General features: G+C 44.1%; 2 protein-coding genes across 10 annotated transcripts in view; both read right to left on the bottom strand.

Annotated features, from left to right (window-relative positions):
* The window catches only part of SPG11 (SPG11 vesicle trafficking associated, spatacsin), a 95,315-nt gene extending 81,198 nt beyond the window's left edge, over window positions 1-14,117 (bottom strand). For 6 of the 9 annotated variants that reach the window (XR_009563006.1, XM_060294337.2, XM_060294332.2 and 3 more), the window contains exons 1-7: window positions 13,417-13,667; window positions 10,921-11,105; window positions 9,833-10,057; window positions 8,186-8,387; window positions 3,619-3,756; window positions 2,983-3,431; window positions 1,332-1,477 (exon numbers count right to left, since the gene is read on the bottom strand). Coding sequence is in view for 8 of the 9 variants with exons in the window: in XM_060294337.2 (XP_060150320.1) it covers window positions 1,332-1,477; window positions 2,983-3,431; window positions 3,619-3,756; window positions 8,186-8,387; window positions 9,833-10,057; window positions 10,921-11,105; window positions 13,417-13,646 (1,575 nt within the window). In the remaining variant the exon portion in view is untranslated. Of the gene's footprint in view, window positions 1-1,331; window positions 1,478-2,982; window positions 3,432-3,618; window positions 3,757-8,185; window positions 8,388-9,832; window positions 10,058-10,920; window positions 11,106-13,416; window positions 13,668-13,996 lie in introns of those variants that run through there. The other 3 variants (XM_060294336.2, XM_060294339.2, XM_060294338.2) reach the window with 3 other exon arrangements.
* A 3,054-nt stretch (window positions 14,118-17,171) lies between these two features.
* On the bottom strand, window positions 17,172-24,939 carry PATL2 (PAT1 homolog 2). The gene is made up of 14 exons (XM_060293467.1): window positions 24,819-24,939; window positions 24,201-24,421; window positions 23,503-23,583; window positions 22,643-22,785; window positions 22,060-22,131; window positions 21,690-21,831; window positions 20,288-20,408; window positions 20,093-20,190; window positions 19,826-19,879; window positions 19,598-19,725; window positions 19,299-19,458; window positions 18,653-18,793; window positions 17,888-17,985; window positions 17,172-17,325 (listed from the first exon to the last, which is right to left on the bottom strand). Exons 1-14 carry the CDS (start codon window positions 24,937-24,939, stop codon window positions 17,172-17,174), a joined length of 1,734 nt encoding a protein of 577 aa, XP_060149450.1.
* Between the last annotated feature and the right edge of the window lie 216 nt (window positions 24,940-25,155).

Genomic DNA, 25,155 nt, shown 5'->3' with positions numbered 1-25,155 from the left:
TCCCATATATTGCTGGTGGGAATGTAAAATAGTGTAACCACTGTGAAACTGTGAAAACAGTTTGGTGGTTCTTCAGAAAGTTAAATGACTTCATAATTCCACTGCCAGGTGTATACCCAAGAGAAATAAACACACATGACGACACAAAAACTAGTACACCACCTTTCATAGCAGGATAATTCCTAACAGCCAAAAAGGAAAAACCACCTACGTGTCCATCGACTGATGAATGGATAAAAAACATCTGCTTTATCCACATAATGGAATGTCATTCAGCCATAAAAATGAATGAAGTACTGACACATGCTACATGGATGAGCCTTGAAAACATGCCAAATGAAAGAAGCCAGTCATGAAAGGCCACATTTTTTATAATTCCATTTATATGAAATTGTCAGAATAGGCAAATCCAGAGACAGAAACGAGATTAACTGTTTGGAAATTAGGGTTTGTGAGGAATTGGGAGTGATTGCCAATGGGTATGCTGTTTCTCTTTGGGGTGATGAAAATGTTATGGAATTAGACAGGATGGTTGTATAACTCTGAATATACTAAAACCCACTGAATTGTACATTAGATAGGTGAATTTTATGGTATGTAAATTATATCTCAATAAAACTGCCACTAAAAAAACAGTCTGGTACATAACATTATTAACTTCCAGTTTTCGACCTTGCTGGGCTGTGTGGTACAGTAGAAAGTGCCCTGATTTTGATTCTAGACCCTGCCTTATTAGTATGGCTATGGGCCACTCACTCAACCCTTCTGAGCCTTACGTTTTTCATCTGTAAAATGAAATGAATAAAAACTACCCAACCCGTCCCATGTGGTTATTTTAGCACAATTTAGAGAATGCATAAAAAGGACTGTTTGTGAACTATAAAATGCTACATAAATTCAGGTATGTCACTACCACAGCTGGATTAGAGGATTAGGGGCTACAGAGTAGGAATAAGAGATCACTCCTGCTCGAGCTTTCCATAGCTTGTTTCCACTTCATTTATTCTCATCAGCTTATTGTTGCCTCCAACTCTTGTAACTTTTTTTTCTTAAATAGTGTTTATTATAATCTTTTATCTTTTAAAGCCAAAATTTTTTTTTGGCGGTACGTGGGCCTCTCACTGTTGTGGCCTCTCCTGTTGCGGAGCACAGGCTCCGGACTTTGCTAAGCAAAATTAGGGTAACAAAACAGCCAAAACTAAGCAAATGGATGGGTAGAGGCTACAGATCCTTTGCCGCTAGGTTAAATGAATCTCCGAAATTGTTAGTCAAGTAAGGGTAGATGACAGAAAATAACCAAGCAAAGTTCTACAGACATTTAATTCTGTTACCTCTAGCGCATGTATGGGGATGGAGCACCTCCCCCAACCATTGAGATGGCAAAGAGAGTCCACAGTGCTGGCACTTCCATGGATCATTAGCCTATTTAAAAATTCCTCTTGAGTCAAACCAAACAAAATCAGAGAGAGTCCATCTTCTGTAAGAAAAAAAAGTTAGCTTTAATAAATTATTAGGAGTTAGGTTTCAGGATTATGACAGGAATTTCTAATTACTCAATACTTCAGCACTGTAATTACAAACAGATTTATTGGGTACTAGTAACTAATGCCCTTAAGTAATAAATTCATAATTTTTCAAAGAATGTTATTTTTTAAAACAGTAACTGCAAGACAAATGCTCATAAGAACAATGCATCCTATGAAATAACATTGAACCTCTCTTTTCTACATTGTACTATATTGCACAATGAATACCTGGAACCTTTAACTATTTACCGAGATGTCACATTTCTGGTTTACTAAAATAAAACAATTAATAGCGTGCTCTTGACACAAAGAAATACATGATTACCAAAATTGAGATACTGAAGAAGAAACACATGGTTAGTTCAATGAGAACACTCAGTAGTTTTATAGGAAGTTATGGCATAAATGCTGAATCAATGTATATCTGACACACCAAACCCAAATGCCTATGGGACCAAACAGGTGGGGAGAAGAAGTGCAAGAAAACCTAACCTGAAAGAAACTAACCCATCTAAGAGCACTGAAATTTGGCTCCAATCCATAAATTACTATTGAGGGATGAGGGGCAGTGTGGCAGAGCTTTTAATTTTTCAGTAACAACTGAAATTCCAGATTTCGTGTGAAATCCTCTAATTTTACATGTTTATAATAAATAGAATCTTTTTTAAAAAGCCTAGGTAGGGCTCCCCTGGTGGCGCAGTGGTTGAGAGTCCGCCTGCCGATGCAGGGGACGCGGGTTCGTGCCCCAGTCCGGGAAGATCCCATGTGCCACGGAGCGGCTGGGCCCGTGAGCCATGGCTGCTGAGCCTGCGCGTCCGGAGCCTGTGCTCTGCAACAGGAGAGGCCACAACAGTGAGAGGCCCACGTACCGTAAAAAAAAAAAAAGCCTAGGTAGTGTAGGCCAAACAAAATGAATCTGAGTTCATGCATGGCCCACGAGCAAACAGCTTGCATCCTTTGCCTGTACAGACTGAAGTCTCATGAATGACTCGCTGGGTTAAAACCAACCTTTCTTACTCTTAAACTCTTCCTGACTCAGTCCTAGCATTTAGCTGAGCAGAAATAACCTTAATTAAAAATCAAACACATGGGCTTCTCTGGTGGCGCAGTGGTTGAGAGTCTGTCTGCCGATGCAGGGGACATGGGTTCATGCCCCGGTCCGGGAAGATCCCACATGCTGCGGAGTGGCTGGGCCCGTGAGCCATGGCCGCTGAGCCTGCGCGTCCAGAGCCTGTGCTCCGCAACGGGAGAGGCCACAACAGTGAGAGGCTCGCATACCGCAAAAAAAAAAAAAAAAAATCAAACACATGAAACATTACTGAGAGTAACACCAAATTTTCTCCATCAAAGCCTAGGCTTAGAGGAGTAGGCACCACCACCACCCGGGCAGCAGAAGTAAAATAGATAAGAGAGCACCTCTCAGCATGGATTTCAACCTGATACAAGACATTCTCACCTGTCAAAACAAGGCACAGTTGCTGGTCTCCACCACTGTCTACAGGAATACACTTCTTGCCCAGCGAAAAACGCTGCATGCTCTGGGTCTCCAAATCCCACAGGACAATGGTACAGCCCGTCCTTTCAACTGCCCAAGTAAACAGCGCAGTGAAGCCTGTCACAGACATACATGTAAGCTCAAGGGGTTCCTCCTGTTCACTGATGTGTATTCTTTTCCATGATCTTCCTGAATCACTGGTCTTGGCAGGACCTTTCTGTGGAAAACTATACTGGCTGCACATTATATCCTGTGGAGTGAAGGCCCAGTTTGGCACACTGGTACTGTGGTTACCAGATTCAGGAGGCTCCAAATGCAAAATATCCTGGAACCACGGAGCACAACAGGTACCTTCCAGCTTGGAGTTCTTTATTGTTTCATTCAGTGATGACAGCTGGGCTTTCCAAGACCTGGAAGATAGGGCAGAACTTACATCTGTGACAGTGAAAGGCACAAACTAAAGCAGTAAATCAAGCAAAGATGCAATTAGGAAAATAAAAGTGTCTACCTCTGTAAAGACTTTTAGTGAAAAGGTACAGTGTCAGCATGACAAAAAATGGAAATAATAAAGTAAATCCAAAAAGGAGGTTTCTGTACCGATCAACTTGGAAGGAAAACTTGGTCAGTTTCAAGTTGTAGTCAGAATTAACAGGATCATCTTCATCTATCCCCTTAGGGCCTTCAATAGGAATGTCTTCTAGTGTTCTTTCACATAGTAGGTGTCCTGGGTATTGCCTATGTTTTAAAAACAATAGTCATGGTTAAAAAAAAAGATGATCAAACAAAATCTGTGTTATTATTGCTCCTGTTAAAAATGGAAGGGTGGTGGGGGTGGGGGTGGGAACTTCCCTGGTGGTCCAGTGGTTAAGAATCCACCTTCCAATGCAGGGGATGCGGGTTTGATCCCTGGTCAGGGAACTATGATCCCACATATTGCGGGGCGACTAAGCCCATACGCCACAACTAGAGAGCCTGCGTGCTGCAACTACAGAGCCCATGCGCTCTGGAGCCTGAGCGCCACAACTACAGAGCCTACGTGTGCTGGTGCCTGTGCACCACAACTAGAGAGAAGCCTGCACGCTGCAACTAAGACCCAAACGCAGCCAAAAATAAAATAAATATATATTTTTTAAAAAATGGAAGGGGGTATGGGATGGAGGTGTTACAGAGTAGAAAGAGTATAGACAATAAGTTTCCTGACCCAGACTCCTTACCTCCATTGCTTAAGGCAGATTGATAAAGTCAACCTTAAAAATTTGACCCACCTGTAACTATGTGTGTAGATGTCAACTAGATTGACTGTGGTGATCATTTCACAATATACACACACATATGTTGTATATATGAAACTAATATAATGTTTATGTCAATTAAAAAAAATTTGACCCTTAAGGGAAGTTAGCTTTATGTAGAGATAAAAGCATGGATTATCTGCTACATTGTAGATGTTGTGCTAAAAACTTTACCTAAACTAAGGTATTCGAGCCTTTCAACAACCCTATGAGGTAAATAGAAGCCAGTTTTGTAGATACAGAAAGGCTCAAACAGTGGAGCTTAATGTGAACCAGGTGAATGTGACCATAAGCCCAGGTTTTTAATCACTCACCATACCATCACCACAAATTAAGACTTGGGCTGAGACCCTGGGAATACATAAAAGTTAGGAAAGCAAAGTATGAGTGCAGGTGTGGATGGAGAGTGTATGTGGAAAGAGGGCTGTCACGTTGCAGAAGCACAAAGAAGGCTACGGTGGTTAAAGCATAGTGAATGAGAAGCAAGGTGGTGTGAGATGAGGCTGGAGAGCTTGGCAAGAGCCAGATGGGGTCAGGTTTTATGGGCTACTAAGGATTCTTAGTTTCTATCTTGGGGTGAGGGGGGCGTGGGAAGAAGCTAAATAAGGGTTTTATGCAGAGAAGCCATATGATCAGACACAGAAGAGTAGCTGTGGGGAGAATGGGATGCATGTAAACCCCCTGAACACTTAAATTATTAACCCTTTCAACAACTTGAAGGTAACAGCTTGATATACATTTGTCAAGGAGATGATGTTAGAGAAGGCAAGGTGACAGTGAGAAAACATGATCCATGGAGAAGGTAGTTTCCGCACCAACAAAAGATACATACCCTGCCCCAGATGTTCATACCTGGCTATACTCTGATAAGACATGCATTGTAACACCACCACTCTGGCTACTCCGTAGATGATGGATTTGAGGGGGGAAGAACAGATATGGGGAGACCAATTACGAGGCTGGTAAGCTAGTTCAGGTAAGCGATGATAGCAGAATAGATCACAGTGATGACAGAGGAGTTAAGACAAGTGGGCAGATTCAAGACACACTCAGGAGCTAGAATGGCTAGGACCGTGATTAGCTGGATGTGGATCTAATACTTAAAAGAGGCTAGAGATCTAGAAAAGAGAGGAAACAGAAAACGGTCCCTGAGAAGGAGGGAAAGAATGGGGTCCAGAGTACACACAGAAGGACTGGCCTTCATAGGAGGAGGGAATCTCTCCATTGTAACAGGACGGAAGATGGAGAAGACGAGTGCAGGAAAGTGGGTTTGCAATTTAATGTGAGAAACTGAAGGAGCTCCCATTAGATGGGTTCTACTTCCTTTATAAAGTTGGAGGTAAAGTCATCCAAGAACAGTTGGGGGTAAAGAGATGAATAAAGGTTTGAGGAAAATGGAGGTTTAAAACGTAAAGAATGGACTCATGGGCTTCCCTGGTGGCGCAGTGGTTGAGAGTCCGCCTGCCGATGCAGGGGACACGGGTTCGTGCCCTGGTCCGGGAAGATCCCACATGCCGCGAAGCGGCTGGGCCCGTGAGCCATGGCCACTGAGCCTGCGCGTCCAGAGCCTGTGCTCCGCAACGGGAGAGGCCGCAACGGTGAGAGGCCCGCGTACCGCAAAAAAAAAAAAAAAAAGAAGAATGGACTCATGAAAAGTCATTGTAAAATTTCCAGGCAACATGAGAGACCACAGAAGACAGTGAATGTGAACTTATAGTGGTATCAATTTTCCTCTGTGGTTTTCTCACAAGTGCTCAGTTGCTTGAGTGCAGGGAACGAGAAGAGAGAATAAAAAAGAAGATTTGTCAGATCAAGTGCTACCACAGGGCAGAAACAAGAGTTTAGGGCTCATTCAAGAAAGTGACTGAAATGACAGGTCACAGAATCTATGCTGTAAAGGGAGGGCAGTGAAGACAGAGGGGGCTCCTGTCTTCACTTGGGAAGTCAGCATATTAGAAATTCCAGTGAGGTCAGATGAGAGAAGTGGGGGTACTTGAGTAAGCAAGCTGTACAGTCTGGCAAGTCGTGCTCAGAGTGGGATGTGTAGAAGAGTGATTTGCGGGAGGAGCTGTTTCATATAATGACAAAGCCCAGGGTATGACTATGGGAATGGACAGCTAAGGTAAACTGGAAGGAAAAGTTATTGACAGTGAATTGAATGAACAAACCATGAGGAGCTTACATGGAGCTTACAAACTCTGTAGGAAACACAAAAAATTAGAGAAATAATACAAGACTATACACAATTAAGTGCTAAACTGTAGTTCAAAGCAAAAGTGCTACAGAAGTCCAAAGGAGAGAAAAATTATTAAATGAGTAGAAATTTACAAGTGGAAGGGATTTTAGTAAGGAATGACTTCATTAAAGAAGTGGATCTCAAAGCATGAATAGGACTTGATAAAATGAAAAGGGGTGGCTGACTTTTTGTATGGCAGGAAAGAACAACTAGGGTCAGGAGGCAGGAATGGTAAAAAACACTTAGATTTCAGAGTACACTTAGAAAATAAACATGCAGTCAACTTCCTCAAGAAATTATACTAATTAAAGAGCACTCATGTAAATAATTAACAAACAGCGATCACTCATTTAGTTGGACAGGACAGATCCCTAAATTGACTATAGGGAACAGAACAGCAGCTCTTCACTGGCTGATGTTACAGTGGCTGAGTTCAATGAAATTTGTTCAAAGGGATGTGCCTGGTGCCCACTTCAGTGCTCTTCTCTTGGGGTGTTGCCAAAACATCTGGAGGAACAGAACCCTACACTCAAGGATCAGAGTAGCTGAGTGGGCATTCCTTCCCCCCTCACCTGTCAAATTATTTTCCAAGGAAGTTGATTAGAAGGTAACTCTACACATACAGGATATATTTTAGTCAGTGAAAATGGCCTATTGATACACAAGCACACAGTCTGAAAATGTGATAATCATCCCTGCTCAAAGATAAAAAAAAAAAAGTATTAAAAGGCCATTGAAAACAAATGAAAAACTCACAGTAGTAAGAAGTTCTGGCTGATATGTGAAGATGAAATTAACCCTTTTTTGTAATCCAGACAATGAGCAATAAACCCATCAAAGTGCATTCCCAATTATTCAAGGATATATTTATTTCATTCATATTAAGTTAGGACCAAAAATCCTAATGGTTTGAAATGTCCCTTAATACTGAAAGTCATAAATGTGGATTACCCTACTTGCAAGCTTCAATAAACAGGGTGCTGTGTGTGTGTGTGTGTGTGTGTGTGTATGCATATTCACACACACACATATTCCTTTCAAACATTATAAAATCAGAAGCAATTAGAATTTCTAAATCAAAAAGCTACACAAAGAAATACTCAATTTTCACTAATATATTTAGGAAGTGTGTGGGTCCTCAAAAGGAAACACCTGAGGAAATCCTAAAATGGAGAAAGCACAGTTAATACATCTTGTCAAAGTCCTTAAGTGAAAAGTGATCCCCTAGGCAGCCAGGACCCTAACCCACGTAAGACGCAATTCTAACACAGGGTAAATCCCATTTTTCTTCTACTCTAGCATTGAGAAGAAGTGAGTAGATAATGTATAATAGCTAAGGGCTTTTAAAATTGTGCTTGGTTACTTTTCATTTATGATGATATAAGCCATATATAATAATAATAAACATAAATCAAAATCAAACTTGGATATGTATCCAGAAATAAAAAGGTAGCCAGTGGTCACTTGTACATACTTTTATATAGTAATAAGCTCACTAGGTAGTAGCTAGAACGTGATCAAGCAAATAGAGGGAAAAAAACGGTTAAAAGAATAAAAAGAAGCTAACAAGTACATTTTTAACCTCTTATGGCTCTAATTATTTACCTGAAATCAGAGAAGGAAGTAATCTACATACCTGAAATACAAATTTAAGTTAAGAGCAATTGCAGTGTTGGAGGAGCTGACAATCACTACAACATCTAGGTCTTGAGACACTTTCAATGAAGTAAAGGAAGAACTCTTGGCTGGCTCTTGTTGCTGCTCATTATACATATCTTCTTGAGGAAGTGCCAAATCCACATGAGCTACATGTCTACCATCCACAGTGTCAAAAATGTCTTCGAGTTAGAGTTAAAGAAAACGTCAGTCTTAAGTATGCCTAATCATTTAAAACACAGGACGAAATAAGAGTTATAGACTTCACTGCTCCAACCTTGTAGGAATAATAATAGAAGGAAGACGGACACTAAAAATCCCATCATATTAACCAGGTGACTATGAAGTTGGGGAACCAATAAACAACCTGATAGAGAGTTCACTCAACAATACTTGCTGAATCTCCACTCTGTGCCAGGCCCTGAGACAACAATAATATTTTCCACTTGTGTTCTACAACAGTGCTGTCCAAAAGAAACAACGCGAGGCACATTTGTCACTGTAAATTTTCTAGCAGCCTTATTAAAAAAGTAAAAAGAAACCAGTGAACCTAATTTTAAGAACGTTTCATTTAACCTAGTATATCCAAAATATCATCTCTATATGTAATCAATATTAAAAAATTGAGATATTTTACATCTTTTTCACATAAGTGTTCAACCCTAGTTATTTTATACTTACAACACATCTCAATTTGGACAATTAAATTTTCACTGGAAATATCTGGTCTGTATTTAGACTTCAAAAATTTACATTTAAGAACTTGGAACAGCCAGAGTTGTTCCAAACATACTCAAGAGCTCTCCAATAACTCAATCAAGTATCAGACTTTAAATCTAAAGTAATTAAATACAATTATGAATTCAGTTCCTCAGTCACACTAGCCAAAAAATTTCAAGTGTTCAACAGCCACATATGCCTACTGCCTACCACGTCGGACAGCTCAGTTCTGTAACCTGGCAGCAAAAATGAAGTTAATCCAATATTCTATAACATTTTTTACAAAATAAATTTTAACACAGGCTATGATACATGTAAAATAGAAAAATGACTTCTTTAATGCAGAAATGAAAGTTCCAAAAACACATAAAGGGTCGTTCTTCAAATAATCTTCAAAATAATTTTGCTGGTGACCTATGAATCTGCTGAAGACAGAAAATCTGTGATAGTTTTCCAAAAACAAATTTCAAACAGTTATGCAAACCATCTGATTCCCTAATATGATGGAATCACCATCAGAGACGATAAGAGATAGGTTATATTCACACATGAAAATGTGTGTATCATATCATAAGCAGTCATCTAAATCTCTCCTGGAACAAGCACAAAGTAGATATTTAATAAGTATATTTTAAATAAATGGGTAATGCAGAACATATACAATTTTAAAACAACATAAGTTGGACAAGATGATTATGATTTATAAACTGAAAAATATTTGAATGGAATATAAAGCAATGTAGTTTGAGTATTTTAAGTTCATGAAGATCTTTTCCCCTGAAAGTTTTACTGAAAAATTAATCTTTCTACCTACAGCCCAGTCCCTAAAACTAAAAGCCTATAAAAAGGCTCATTTTTCCAGGTATTCTCCTCCCCCACACATCAACATCTTTACCAACAAGGATACAGATCCAGCCTAAATGACTCAAAACAAAAAGAATTCCTCTGCAGAGCTGTGTGTCAATAATCCTGTCCACTGCCTGTGCAGGTAAGGATAATGTGAAACAGCTGAGTACCCTAATCTCAGCATCTCTTTCAGGAAATATAATGTGCAGGATGATATATTCATTGATGAACAATAATGATGTGTTACTGTGAAATGACAGAATTCTCAAAGATAATAAGGAAATACCTATAAAACAAAAGGATATTACGTCAAACTCACTGGTTACAATTTTACAACTGGTAAATTTGATTCTGTTAACACAAACAGGTAAAACAAAAAAGAATCAGCATTTAACTTAGTCCAACTCTAGACAATTATTGGTCAAACTCACCTAAGCAAGTGGAAGGTAAGTAAGGAACTGAATGAAGATGGCCTACAATGTCTCTGTGCCTTCTGTTTACAGCCAGAGTGTGACAACACACCAGAAGATGATCAAAAAAGCCTACTTACCCATGAGACCAAATAAGAACAATCACAGACTCTTTTTTTTAAAAGGAAAAGAAGGAACCTTATAATCAGGGTAGCGAGAATGCAACTGCCTTAAAAATAGAAGCCTGAGTGCTTTGATTTCTGCTCCCTGCAGCCCTCAGGATGGGACATAGCAAACAGGTCTGTAACCAGTCTAGATCAGCACATTATCCAACAGAAATATAATGTCAGTCACAAAAGTGAGCCACACATGTAATTTTAAATTTTCTAGTAGCTGCACTGAAAAAAGAAAACAGGTGAAACTAATTTTATTATATATTATTTACCTCATATTCAAAATATCATTATCAACATGTAACACAAAAACTATTAGTGAGATATTTTACTTTTTTAGTACCAAGTCTTCAAATCTGGAATGTATCAACATTTGACATTTAAAGGACATATTAGTTGATATTAAGCACATTAAGGGCTTAATAGCCTCATGTGGCTAGTGCCTACTATACTGCACAAATATCCCTCCCTGACTTCACCTCTATAAGAGCTTTTCCTGAAATACATAAAATTACATAGTAATACACAAATTCAAACATGCTAAAAGACCACCTGCAAATACTTACTGATAATTTGATCTTCAACGAGCTTTTGCAATGTCTCCTCAGTATAGCTATATGAAATGGTTGCATCACATCTTCCATCTTTCAAACTAAATTCACAGATGAGCAGTGCATTATTTTCACTAAGAGCAAGCAGTCTGGGCTTGTCTGTTGGTGTCCCACTGTTATGAGAGTCCTCCCATACAAACCTAAGGAAAAAGTTTAGACTATGTATTATATTCTATATCCACAATAATACTTACCCACAATGGTGAAGGTAGGACAGAAGAAGTAGAGAACAACTCTTTGGTTCACCTAAAAGCATTACTTCTATATACAACCTAAGGGAATGTAAACTGCTCTAGAACTTCCAGCCCCTTCAGGGCAACACAAGAATATAGGAGTCATTTGTGAAAAGGGGGCAAAGAGCAAGAAATGGTGGCTGCTTTTTTCCTTCATCCTAAATCTGGACTGATGGTATGTTTAAAGGAACTGTCATGATCAAGGATATGTTTCAACAACCAAATATGTCTATTATTTATAAGAGGTGGTCTTCACAATTAACAAAATACGTTTTGCTAACATAAGTGCTTTGAATAACTTTAAAAAAAGAAAGCGATTATTTGCATTTATAGACTTTGAAGACTCTAAACTGGCATATTATACAATAGCTCTGTCCAACGAAACTTTCCATGAGATGCAAGTGTTCTACACATCTGCAAAGTCCAATACAGTAGCCAACAACCTCATGTGGCTACTGAGCACTTGAAATGTGGGTAGTGCAACTGAGGAACTAAATTTTCAATTTTAAGTGCAGTTATAGAATACTTAAAGCAGTGTAAAGTCAACATACCAACATGACTAACAAGGATGGAAAGAGGCTAATGATGCTACAGCTTCAAATTAAATAATAAAATTAAGTTACATTAAAAGAGAAAAAAGAGAGCCCCAATTCTGAAAACTATGCAATGGAATGAGATGAGGTTACCATGCTGATAAAGTTTCATCTTTTAAAAAAAGCTTTTTTTCTACAGAATTAGTAAGTTTTATATCTAAAAACAGTGGACTTGGTGCTACTATGTTATTATTAGAAAAAAACACTGACATTTTATATTTGTCTTTATACCTAGAATGATGTTTCATAAACAGCCAATTCCTGACTGCTCACACTGAAATCTGATGTCAAATATGAAAAAGGTTAAACAAATTAAGATATATTTAAAAGGCTGAATACTGTGAAACCAGTAACATCATTAGTACATGGGACTATACTGCCACGTGGAAAGAGAATTTTCAGTGAACATAATATAGAATGTACAGTGATTTCAACAATATACAAAGGACCATACATACTTTGAGAAAAGGAGGAAGCAAATTCTGTACACTATAAACTTATCCTTATTTTTACCCTACGAATTATTTTAACTGAATTCAACTAAAAAAACTAAAAAGTAGCCCTTCTTGATCCTCCCCCACTAATTTCATGCTATAGCTTACAAAAGCCCCCATTATTTTATGTCTGTTCTGCTTATCTTCTGTGAGGTTCTCTCTCTGCCTCATTCCTTTCCTTATATGGCTGTGTTCATACGTACTTAATACTGTTGAATCAACTAACTTATGGTAAGGAGGGATTCCTTTTCCTAGCAACTGGAGATCAGGAATAAAGAAGACAAACATAAAACAGGTTAAAACATTCAGTGATTGAACAAACGAATCTCTACTGTGAGGCACTTTTATAGGACCTGGATATTCCAGAACTCCTCTGTGGCTACTCAAAATCGTTAACATTTCTAAAATGTTTTGTTATTAAAGAGTCCAAAGCGTCGGAAGGCACTCTCAAACTTAATGATGTAAACTGTAAGAGTTACATATGTGGAAAGTAATATATGATTGAAATTGTTTCTTTTCTGTCTTCCCAACCATACAACCTCACATGTAAGAACTGTCTTATTACACCTTTTAGGCACTGCTCCTAGGTAACGAACAGAAAGCGCGTAAGTATTTGTTGAGTGAATACACTAGTAAGTGCGTAGAAAACGCAGGCTCTGTCCTTGAAGCGGGGTGGAGGGGAGGGGAAGCCCAAATGTGAAGGAAACAGCTATCTGTATCAGAGATAAGGAAAAGGTAACAGGATGATTCAAATGAGAGATGATGCCCCTCAGCTGGCATCTTTAACAGATTTAACTGAAGAAAATGGGCGTGGGGCACGGCAAAGTGACGATTAATCAACCTGTGTTAAATGAATTTAAAAAGCGTCCAAGCTAGGATTCATTACAGGTTCTCCACGTCCGGAGAGGATCTGGATACTGTCTCCACCCACCCGGAACGGGAAAGAATGGGTGCAGGGACGCGACAAACCGAGGAAAATGTTCCGAGAAGGAACCGGGCCTGCCTCTGAGGCGTTGCCCCCCACCGTCATCCCTCTCCCGCTACCTCCAAGGTAGGAGGGGGAGCAGAGGCGCCAGCCAAGCTAAGGCTGCAGACTCCCTCCACAAGGCCAGGCCCGGCCACAGCACTTACTGCCGAAAAGGGCCTTCCAGGCAGCAGCCGCCCCCGCCCCGGCCGCCGGGCGCCAAGGGAAGCACGTGAAGGCTGCCTGCAGCCGTCAGGCTCCCCAGAACCTCCTGCTCCCTGTGCAACTGCGCCCGGGATCCCAGACGCCCTGTTGCCTCGGCGGGGACCGGCACCAACAACACGGGTAGAACCCGCTCCACAGCTTCAGCGCTTCCAGCCCCCTCGTCTGCAGCCATCCCGCTCGCACCGGTCCTTCCGGTCCCTACAGCCCGCTGCGTCCTGCGCGTGCGCAGTGTAGCCGACCCGCTGTCAGCCTCGTGACTCCCGCGGGGAGATTAGCGCTGACGTAGTCTGCCCGGTTAAGTTCTCCGCACCACCCACTCCAGCAAAGCCACAGCTGCCTTTGTTTCTAGCCCACGGTTTGCTGAGAGAGTTGAGGGCCTCCATTAGCGGCTTAAGGTGGCTGTAGCAGCTGTTCTCACTCTGTAGCATTACCTTTGCTTTCTTACCCCTGCTGCCTCCTCTCTATTGGAGGCCTGTGCCTGCCACTCTTCGCTTTTCTTATTGGGCTGTTATTTTTACTTACAGGCCCTGAGTGGTGCAACGTCCTTGGTATTTGACCGATCCATGATGAGGGAGCTGACTTGATGCTGACATCAAATAATATCCATTGTAACAGCCAGGGGAACAGGGTGGGTGGAAGTGGTAGAGTTCCTGTTTCCTACTACTCTTTCCTCTGGGAGGTATAATCCAAGATCGGCCAGCAGAGGGGGCGAGAAGAAGTGGGAAGTAGACACTTTGGAATGGTCTCCTAAAGGACAGCAGCGCCTTTCTTAACACATACTTTTCCACAATCAGATGAGGTCACACAGCTATCAAAGGTCACCTCCTTTGTCTGTGCTTTGATTCCCATCTTCCTCCTGTTGTAGGACGTTGTGAACTTTCTTCGCCTTCATTACTCTCCACCCTTCCCCGCCCCGGCCACTTAATGGCAGTGCTTTCATTATCATGCAGGCATGCTGTAATATCACTCTTTAAAAGAAAATCGTTCCTTAACCTACACAGACTACTACCTACTGTCCAATTGCTCTGCTACCCTTTCAGAAGATTCCAAATTGACTCTTTCTGTAGTCAGTGCCTCCCTCCTCTGTCACATCTCCTCATTCCACACCCTTTTTTAAAAAAATAAATTTAACTTTTGGCTGCATGGGTCTTTGTTACTCTGCGTGGGCTTTCTTTAGTTGCGGTGAGCCGGGTCTTCTCACTGCAGTGGCTTCTCTTGCTGCGGAGCACCGGCTCTAGGCGTGTGGGCTTCAGTAGTTGTGGCACGCGGGCTCAGTAGCTGTGGCTTGCAGGCTCTAGAACACAGGCTCAGTAGTTGTGGCCCATGGGCTTAGCTGCTCTGTTGCGTGTGGGATCTGCCTGTTGCGTGTGGGATCTTCCACGAACCCGTGTCCCCTGCCTTGGCAGGTGGATTCTTAACCACTGCACCACCCGGGAAGCTTACACACTCCTTTCTTAAAGTACTTTCTTTTCAACTTTGGTAGCACCACTTCCGTAATTTTCAACCTATTTTTTTCAGATAACTCCTCCTCAGTCCCCTATGTTGGCTTTTCTTCCTACATCATCTCTTCCTCACTCCTAACTTGTAATACATCTGTGTGCTGATACTCCCACTTCTGTGTCTTTATCCCTGACCTTTTCCTTCACCTCCAGACTGCTCTTCACCTACTTGATATATCTACTTGGATTTCTAACAGGACATATTAAAGCATCTAAAATGTTGATTATAACCCTTCGCAATGCATTTTTCCTCATGTGTTCCCCACGTTAGTCTAGGGCACCCACCATTCACTCTGCCTGGGAGTCATCCTGGATTCTTCACCACCATCCTTATCCAGCCCATCAGCAATATCTGTCAACTCTTACTTCCAAAACCTTTTCCAAACTTCTTCTCTTTCTGTCCCTAAAGCTCTTCCATTCTTGCCCCAGCTTTGGAAAAAGAACTTCTGAACATTTTTTTCGCTTTCTATCCTGTTCCCCTAACAATCAGCAGTCAGAGTGATCTTCTCAAAACAAAATCACGTTATGCCACTTCCCTGTTTAAAATTCTGACTTCCCAGCTGTTAAAAATCCAGACTTTAAAAAATAACCATGGCTTACAGATGTGTACTCTGCTTACCTCTCTCCTACCTTATCACCCTCCCCCCCTTACCTGTATACTTCAGCCACACTGTCCTCCTTTCTTTTCCTGAAACACACCAAGTTCATTCTCACTCTAGGGGCTTTGTGCTCACTAGTGCCTCTGCATGGAATACTTGTCATTGATTCCAGCTTAATTGTAACCTCTACTGACAGGCCTTCCATTCCACTCCAGTCACTCATCCCCCAATTTTGTTTTCACCGTGGTATTTATCACTATTTGATGTCTTCTGTCAGTCCCTGTCCAATCAGAATGTAAGCTTCAGAAGAGCAGGGGCTTTTCCTTGGTCACCACTGTTTCTCAACCACCTAAAATGGTACCTGGTTCATAAAAGGGACTCTTGTGTTTTTTGATGAGTGCATGACCTTGTTTGTCAAAATAAACCAAACATCCCATATCTCAAAGGAGATATTTATATAAAACACTCTTAGCTCAGCTAGGGCTACTTATAAAAAATGGCAACAGTGGAACAGTTTCCAAGGTCTATTGTTAGACATAACAAGGACTTGTCCCTTACATTAAGGACACTTGAAGCTTCACACATAGGATATAATGAAAGCCGTTTTCTTAACTTACAAACAAACTGCCACGCTTCATTCTATTATCTTTTTAATTATACCTCATTTTGCCATGCCTTTTTAGGCACATAGTTCATAGTTTTTGAAGCATAAGAAAAGGTTTTGGGCAGGGTTCACCAATATATCAAGGCATACAACTGTCTTCAGACTTTCTGGATCGCTTTAGGCAAAACCCATACACAACTAATGTCTGATCATTAAACTCTTCCCACATACGTATTCCGGAACAACCTGATCAGTAGATCAAGGCAAACCTACAAAGAGAAGAGGTGCATTCCCTTTAAAATACTGTGTGATGTGATTAATATGTCTCTTTCCAGCAGATGGTAAGTTCTGAGAGATGACCTACATGTTGTTTGTGTGTTTACATCTTATTTACATTTGAGTTGTCCCTCAAATACTTCTTTAATGAAAAGTTCATCTTCTCAAACTAGTTCTTACCCTCAGATAGCTTAGCATAATAAATAATCAAAGTTCCTGGGAATAAATGGAAAGGTTTGGCTGAAGAAACAGGCCCCACGACCCTAACTTGGAGCAGACTGGTTACTCAATAAGTACCAATGTCTAGAAATACTTCTAAAAGCAAGTTATCCTCCCTACTCTTGATTTAAAAGTAGTAGAGGGCTTCCCTGGTGGCGCAGTGGTTGAGAATCTGCCCGCCAACGCAGGAGACACGGGTTCAATCCCTGGTCTGGGAAGATCCCACAGGCCGCGGAGCAACTGGGTCCGTGAGCCACAACTACTGAGCCTGCGCGTCTGGAGGCTATGCTCTGCAACAAGAGAGGCCGCGACAGCGAGAGGCCCGCACACCGCGATGAAGAGTGGCCCCCGCTCGCCGCAACTAGAGAAAGCTCTCGCACAGAAACGAAGACCCAACACAGCCAAAAATAAATAAATAAATAAATAAATAAAGTAGTAGAGAAGTGACAGAACCTAGTCTGGGCTTGAATAGGGGGCTATGACCTTGTTTCCACAGTCACTTACTCCATCCTAGTCTCCAGCTGCTGTACCAATTGTTTGTCCACATGGTGACAGAACAGAGGAAGAAGGTTGCTGGGGAAGGCCAGGGGTTCTGCCAGAGAGGCTATGGGCATCTGAGCTATCTCCCAGGCAGTGAGAACTACCATGTCTGTCCTGGAGGGCAGAGAAGTAATACATCAGCATCTTTGTATGCACGCAGGACATAGGCTCAGGGCCCAGGTTTCTTATTGTCTTTCTACCACTGCTATCACCCTCTGTACCTCCAGCAACTGACAGAACATTTGCACATTTGGTATGTGCCAGGCAATGTTTAGTGCTTTACACACATCTTCCATCTCATTTAATCTTTAGATCTCTAACTGGTTAGTACCCTTATCCTTAGATCCCTAGTTTATAGATGAGGAAACAGGCTAAGGAAAGTAAAATAATGTGCCCCAATGTTATGTTCCTGATAAGTAACAGAAGCAGAATTCACACCTAGGTCTGTGAGTAATTAAAGGGACAAGCTTTAGAGTCTATCTTACACTGCCTTCCATGGGGGACAATGCTCTAGGGCACTATAGAAAAAAAAAAAGGCAGAACAGCTACAACTCTGTTTCTCTGTCCAACCTCCTCGCTGGTGCTTGAATAAACCACTCAGGAAACATCTCATCTGGCTCAGCCTATACATCCCAAGGGTACTGAAATAGTATTTAGAAGGCTTTTATGATCTTACCAAGCTGTGTGGTCACTGCTGGGTTCCTCTAGGGAAGAATCCAGGGATATCAGCTGTTCTCCATGACTTAGCAGGGCATAGAGCAAAGATATTCCAAACTGCAAGTGATAAAGTATCCAGAGTAAAGTTAGTTTACCCTAGGCATTCAGTGCTTCCCTGGCTCTGCTACTTCCCAACTAAAAGGGCAAGTTCACAGGTACAAATGGAGTCCAACACCCATAAACCCATCAAGTTTTATACTGGCTGGCCAAGAACTCTGAGCCCTTTCCAAGGAAACCACTGCTCTGAATAGTCCAAAAGATTCCTCTGGGGAGTTGATGAAATGCACCCTTGTGGGCTCCATCCCCGGAATCAGAGACCATAGATCAGGAACAGACCCAGGAATCTGACGTGCGTAGGCTGTGGAGCCCATTGTAAGAGGCATTCCTTTAGGCGAAGATATTTAGAGGGGTTCACAAGATAATCCACTAGGTTATTAGAAGATATGAGATCTTTCACATCTAGAGTCTCATCTTGTATTTATTATGTACCTAAGGTAAGTATAGTGTTCCACGTACATGATTTATAAACACACACAGGTGGTATAGTTCAGCATTTTTTTGGTAAAAGGGATTCACTATCAAAAATGTTTGGTGACTTCTGATTTAGAGGTGATAGCAGCACCACCATCAGGGAGCTTGTTAAAAAAGCAGCCCCACCCTGGGTCCATTCCAGATAGCACCTGGAGCCACCTGTGGAAAGACAAAAGCCTCCCACGCGTGTTACCTGATTCTGCAGCACCACAGTGACTGGCCGCTCTGAGGAGCCAGGTGGTTGCAGCATGAGTCCCTGAAGTCCTTGGAGGAGTTCACGGAAGGTCAAGCGGCTGATACATTTGCCCAGAGGTTCGAATAACGTTTGCAGGGCCTGCAAGAAGGTCAGTAAGGGCCTCTCTCTGACTCCTCGACAACTTCACCTCCGGTCTCTTTCCGTGCTCACCTGCCTCTGGCCCCTTCTGGTCAGGTCAGACCTACCAGGCCTATCACCACTCAGGTGTCTCCATTCCTAACACTGGTCCTTCAATACCCACTTGTCTAGGATGCCTTCCCTAAGCAAAGTAGCTATGGGGCTCACCACTTATCAGGAGGCCCTGAGCTTCTCAACCTCCAGAGCACATTCACACCTGTGTAACCATAGGCCTGTGGGTTTTCCTTTCTTCATTTGCCTGAAGATGATCAGCTGTTCCTGTGGTAGTTTGTTCTGTAACCCCCTCACCTGAGGGTAGCAGGGTCAACACTCCTCACTGCCCAGCACATTCTCTGGCTTCTCTGGGGGAGGGGATTGGAAGGAGGAGGAAGGGGGAGAGGAGGAGGAGTAAACATTCCTAACCCATCCACAGAACCGTCCTCTCCTCCACCGGATGCCACAGTACCTGATCAGCCACATCCCTCTTGACAAGGAGGGGCAGATGGCGGGTGATGGCCAGAAGAAGGCTGACAGTTCGATCTCGGGGCAGAAAGGGGAGCAGCCGGGCCACTAGGGCTTTTCCCTTCCTCACAGAGAGCACCTGCAGGAAGCCATCCGCTGCCTCCCTACAGGTGACACAGGAGAGCATTGCAGCGATCCGCATAGAGCAAAGGGCCACAGGCCAGAAAGGAGAGGCAGAAACTAAGCCACTGTCTTTGCTGAGCCGTCCCTTCCTGGGCTGAGGTGTGACCCTCCCACACTCACTCCAGATTATTCTGTTCCTGGGTCTTTAAGGCCTGGAAGAGCTTCTCAAGCTGGTTGCTCTGCTGCTCACAGGGCTGTGCGGGCCCATCCTTCTGGCCCTCCTCTATCTCGAGTAACTGAAGGAACAGCTGGGAACGTGAGGGTGGGGAGAGAGGAAGCAGGGGTCAATGTGAGTATATCCTGTTCTCAAGGGAGGTAAGGAATTCACTGCTAAGGCTGATGTCTCACCTTCTCAATCCGGTACAACACCTGAAGCCTCTGACTGCTTGCAGCTCCTGTCTCCTAGAGAAAAAGTCCCTGGCTGTTAGCCACACCTCCACAGCAGCAGCCCAAACCTAGGTGAGCTAGAACGTGATCTGGAAAGGCTAGACCACAAAGCCCGATCACTCTTGTTCCTCACTCTTAGGTCACGACCTGAACTCAAGCATGAGAGTGTTCCAGACCTTTCTCCAAAACAGGGGAGAGAAAAAGGCTGTAGGAAGATAATGCTCCTACCTGCTCTTGAGTTCCATGGGGCACAGCATCAATAGCTCGGCGAGGGCTAAAACACGTTGATACAGCTACCTGGCCCAGGGAACCCTCGATTCGAACCACTGCATGGAAGGAGTCAGACAGGCACGTGCCCCTCTGCTTTCCACCTGTGTCTACCCAGCTGTCCACCCCAACCCAGCAGGTCAGCCCCGGTCCTACCTGACTCATAAGCCTCCGCCTTCTGAATGTAAGGTGTGACCAGCTTGAAAGACTCAAACCTGCTCCTTCGCCCAAGCAGCTCTTCATCTGCCTGCTTCTTCTCTAGTTTCTGATAATATTCCTGAGAGTCCATGGATTAGTCAAATGTATACTCATTGGCTGAACTTAGAGTTAGGGCTCTGCAATGCAACCTCTTAATATACCCTTGCCTACAGCATTCATTCTAGAAATGCCCCTGGCACCTTAGGGCCTTATAGTAGCCACTATAATGCATCTTAAAGCACCCTAGGCCTCATGCCACCTGTTTCAGGGTCCCCATCCTAAGGACTTGAAGAGCTAGTACCACCACCAGATCTGATGGAAAGGCAGAGAGCAGGGCAGAGAGCAAAGCAGAGAGCCAGGAAGCAAACGTGTCCCAGGGTCTGCAACCTTCCTGCAATCTTTATTCCAGGTTACACATGGGACACCGTTATCCTTCCCCCTCCCCATTTTAATTTGGTGATCCTACCTCTGCTCTCCAAGATCAGTTATCTGATGGTACGAAGACCAATCAGTAGCTTGAAGTACAGCGAGAACACTACTTCAATTGGCCTCTAGGCCAGTTCTACGCTTGTGAGGTTTGTGCAGCAGCTCTAATATCTTAAGGAAGACTGTGAAATCCAGAACTAAAATAAAGCCACTGACTGAGAGACAAACAAGAATTTAAATACAGCTCCTTCATTGAGGAGCAATGTCTAAAAGTCAAGAGTGGAAGATGATCACATTCAAGCAATCCTGGCAGAAGGCAGAGGGTTTTGAAGCTGGTGGGAAGTAAAGGAAGAAAGTAATGTCAATAGGAAGGAGATAAAGGTGGAAACCTCGGTAGGGGTCTCACGGAGGTTGAAGAGAAATTGAAGTACAACTTAGACAACCCAAAACTCATGGACAAAGGGCAGACAGGAAGCAAACAGAAAGGAGTCCAAAAGCCTGCCAGCATTTGTTCAATTCAAGAAATTGAATCCCATTACTTATAAAAGTTCCCTGTGTTTTAGATCTTCAAAAGTAAAAAGTAGATGAATGTTTATTTTAAACAAGTCATTTCTGAGAGAAACCAAAGTGTACAAAGATGAAAGAGTCCTCATTTGCCGACTGAATAGGAGAAAGTCTCAGCAAAGGACGGAGACAGAAACCTCAGAGTGTGTTTGGGGAATCATAACTAATCCCATGTGACTGAAATTTAGGAGAAGAAGGGGAAGGAGTTTGGATGTCAAGTGTAGAAATATGACCCCCATCCTTTAGCAATCATTCCTCCCACCTGAAGGGACGTGGCCACTGTGAGGGGAAGGGAGAATCTCAGAGGACCCACGGAGTCAGGCCCATTTGACGCCAAGGTCAGAGGCTGGGCAGAGCCCCTGGGGCTCACCTGGTAGTAATAGTCATCCAGGCGGGGCTTCTCACTCTGCAGCTGAACCATCTGCACTTTTACCACCCAGTCCTTCTCTTTTCGGGTCATGAGGTTAGCATAGGGGTCTGGCTGCTGAGACCAAGGCTTCTTGGCTGGGGGACTTCAAGCCAGGAGGAGTGTCCCTTTAGACCTACCCACCCCTGCCACAGAGAACTCCCCCAAGGAGTGGAGAGCTCGGAGCGGGATGTCGGGGGAGGACAGCAGAGTGCAGAGGTGGGCCAGGGTGTGAGAGGCTTAACTGGTGGGGCTTTGGGGGAGGTGCTCTGTCACAAGGGAAACCCCAGCATGCAGGGCCCCCCCCCAATCCTGCTTCTCCTCTCGGTTTTACCTTGGTGGTCGACCATGCTGCTGCTGTTGCTTCAGGATCCGCTGGTGCTGAGGGTGGAGCTGGGTCAGATGACTGGGAAGACGTAGAAAGAAACTTGGGCTGGGTGGGAGCAAGCTCTCAGCCCCCTGCCCCCATTCCTTTAGCCTCTGGGAACCTCAGCCAGACATCTAAGGGACCCTACCTGCTTAGGACCCTGCCCAAGCGTCAGCCACATGAAGCGTCACTATCCTAGCTCAGCAGGGCTTACCTCCCCCTCCAGGATATGGTTTTCCCTGAAACTTGGCTACAGGAAATCCTGACACAATATAAAACCATTTGGCCTGGTTGTCAGGACTTCTGAGTCCTACTCTCAGTTCTGCCGTCCTGGCTGACTTCAGATAAGTCCCTGGGCCTCCATTTCCTTACCTGTGAGGGGAAGGAATTGCACTCTACCACATCCTTCTCTTAGTGAGTTTCTCTAAGTATTTTCTGTGGCAGCTGGTAGAGGGGCAGCCATGCCTCCTCAGCCACTACCTTCTGAGACTTCTGGAGAAGAGCTCAGCCTGTCCTGGACCCTGGGACACCGGGCACTCTGAACCAGTACCTGAGCCTAAGGGGCCACGAGGTCGACGGGCTGCAGAGGACAGATGGGTCTGGCGAGGGCAGTCGAGGTCCGAAGTGCGGGGCTGCAGCGCTGGTGCTGGGAAAGGCAGGCCGGAAAGGAAGTGGTGCCAGGTAGTCCAGGGTCTGGGAGAGGAATTTCAGGGTCTGGGAGAAGGGCATCTCCACTAACAGAATCCTGCTTTTGCTGTTGACTGCCTTTCTGCCTCTATGGTCTCACCTGCCTTTTCCTTCAATAACCTCACTCAACATTTTGCCATCTTGGGGCCCCTCGAGCCAGTTGTGAGGACACCAGACTGTGGAGCCCGTTCTTGTTTCCAACAGGTCTGTCACCTCCTAGGGAGCAACTCCACGGTCCCCGACAATGTGGGGGCCTGTGCTTTCCCCACTGTGTGTGAGTCAACTCCCTGCCCTTTCCTCTCTGAGCGTTCACTCAGATCTTGTCTTTAGCCACTGGGGCCATGCTTAGCTCTTTTCGGACACCTCTGAAGCCCTCCTCAGTCTGCAATTCCCTTCTATTCCCGCTGCTAGATTTCTGGCAATTGCTCTACCCCAGACCATATGCTCTTTCTAGCACTAGGCTCAGTGCTGCTTATATTCTGTAAGATGGAATAGTTTATCCTTTTCATAGGAAGGCCAGTTGTCCCAGTACCACCTCTGTTGTTTACCAAGCTACCCCGCATGAGGGGCGTTTCCCCCTTCCTAACCACACTTCACTTTGGGCGCTGCATCTCCAGAGCAAGGTCAAGGGCACAGTGAACATAACGGAAATAAGGCACAGGCGGCATGCTGCTTCTCAACACCCAGCCTATTTCTCACAGGATGGAGACTGGAGTGACTCACCTGCCACAGAAAGTGCAAGGAAGCAGGCGACATCCCCAGCACACCAGGGGCCTTGATTCCAGGGGAGCTGAGAAGACCTTTCTGGAATGAGAGGGAGGAAACCCCAAGCTGGAATGAGCCCCTGTGGCATCATCTACATTCACCTGTGTTAATGGGGGGAGGGGAGCAGCAGGACCAACCATTTCCAATACCCAGGACAGTGGCAGCCTGGCCCTCCCTCAGTTTCAAAGTCAATACAATCAGGACCCCTCTCCTTCCACTGAAGGGAAGCCAGACTGGCATCTTAGGAGTTAAGCTGAACCAGGGTCTGAGTAACTTCATTTCTACATGGGACTCCTTTGGGTCTCTCCACCTGCTAGGGGAATCCAAGGGAATAAAGACCAGGGATGGACTGGGAAGACATAGGGGCCCAGGGTCAAAGATGACTCGCTTTCACCACCAGGAGCAAGACCAGCATCTCTAGGTGATGCACAGCCCTGCTAGGACCTGGATTCAGGTGAGGGCAGCATCAGAAACTAAGTAGGAGACAGAAGAAAGGAGGGAAGGAAGGAGAGAGTCTTTACTAGGGTTCAAGCCTGAAATAGAAAGTGTTAGCCCACCTAGAAAGGGGTGAAGAAGAGGAGAGAGATGTGTAGCCACAGCCTGTGAGATGCAGACAGTTCAGGACAACCCTCCCCCACGTCTTCCTGCTGTGGTACCTGGATGTTACGGACAGCGCTGAGGACAGCTGGATCCCCGAGATCATTCTCTTCCTCCTCCTCTTCCTCCCCCTCCAGGTCAGGGGCTAAATCTGGGTCCAGCTCCTCCTCCCTCTCTTCTTCATTTTGTTCCTCTTCCTCCAACTGGGAGGCACACACCAGCACTTCCTTAAGAGCCAAGGGGTCACAGGACTTGCCTGGGCTTTGGTTTAAGTGCGTGCCTGAGGAGGAAGTAGACAGGGGTTCAGCTGGGAAGGGTCTGGTCTAGAGAGGATGCTACTCTGTAGCACTTCTGTTCACAAGCCATGTCCAGCACCATCTTCAAACATCTTCTCTTGTTCTATGAGTTCAACTCAGCCTCACTACCCCAGGGCACCTCTAACCATCTCCACTAGAGCAAACAGAACCTGGCTGTTTCACTTTCACTTTCTTCATCCCCTCTTCCATTGCCTCATTAGTCCCACCACAGGCTTCTCCACCTGCTCGCCTCCTCTGACAGCCCTTTCTGTGCCTCTTTGATTAACCGAGTTCCAGCTGCCCTGACTCATGACAATTTAACCCTAGTGGGCCAGGGATTTTTACATCTATCTGTTCATTTAATTCTCACGATAACCATACAAGGCCGGTATTGATCATTTTTCTCTGAAGGGGAGGAAAACACAGGGCCCATAAAAGTTATCTCAGTCACCGTCATGATGTCGCTGGGAATCACTCCAAACCGATAGACATCCAAACCCATGTCTATCCACTGAACCAGACCATCAAACTGCCGCACTCCCGGGCCTTTTATCAGATACCACAGACCACTTGGTGATAGTACCTTGAAGGCATTTCATCTCTTCGGGGTGGCAGACTTGCTCCATGGCTGTTTCCTCTGGCGAGAGAGCACTGTCAGCCTCTGGAAGGTAAACCTGGGAAAAGGAAGAGACCCAGAGACCCTGTCCTGGGTAAGGAT

Source organism: Globicephala melas, chromosome 2, assembly GCF_963455315.2.
Source record: "Globicephala melas chromosome 2, mGloMel1.2, whole genome shotgun sequence".
In the NCBI taxonomy this organism is placed as follows: Eukaryota; Metazoa; Chordata; class Mammalia; order Artiodactyla; family Delphinidae; genus Globicephala; species Globicephala melas.
This window is presented reverse-complemented; position numbering and strand designations above follow the sequence as displayed.

Bases quoted from the DNA above. Each gene is read 5' to 3' on its own strand.
- PATL2 (XM_060293467.1), bottom strand. From the start codon at position 24,939: ATGGGTTTGGATGTCTATCGGTTTGGAGTGATTCCCAGCGACATCATG. The intron at 21,832-22,059 runs GTAAAACCGAGA...CCTGGCTTGAAG, and splicing joins CAGCATGGTCGACCACCAAG to TCCCCCAGCCAAGAAGCCTT. The intron at 20,191-20,287 runs GTAGGACCGGGG...CCTTCCATGCAG, and splicing joins GGCGGAGGCTTATGAGTCAG to TGGTTCGAATCGAGGGTTCC.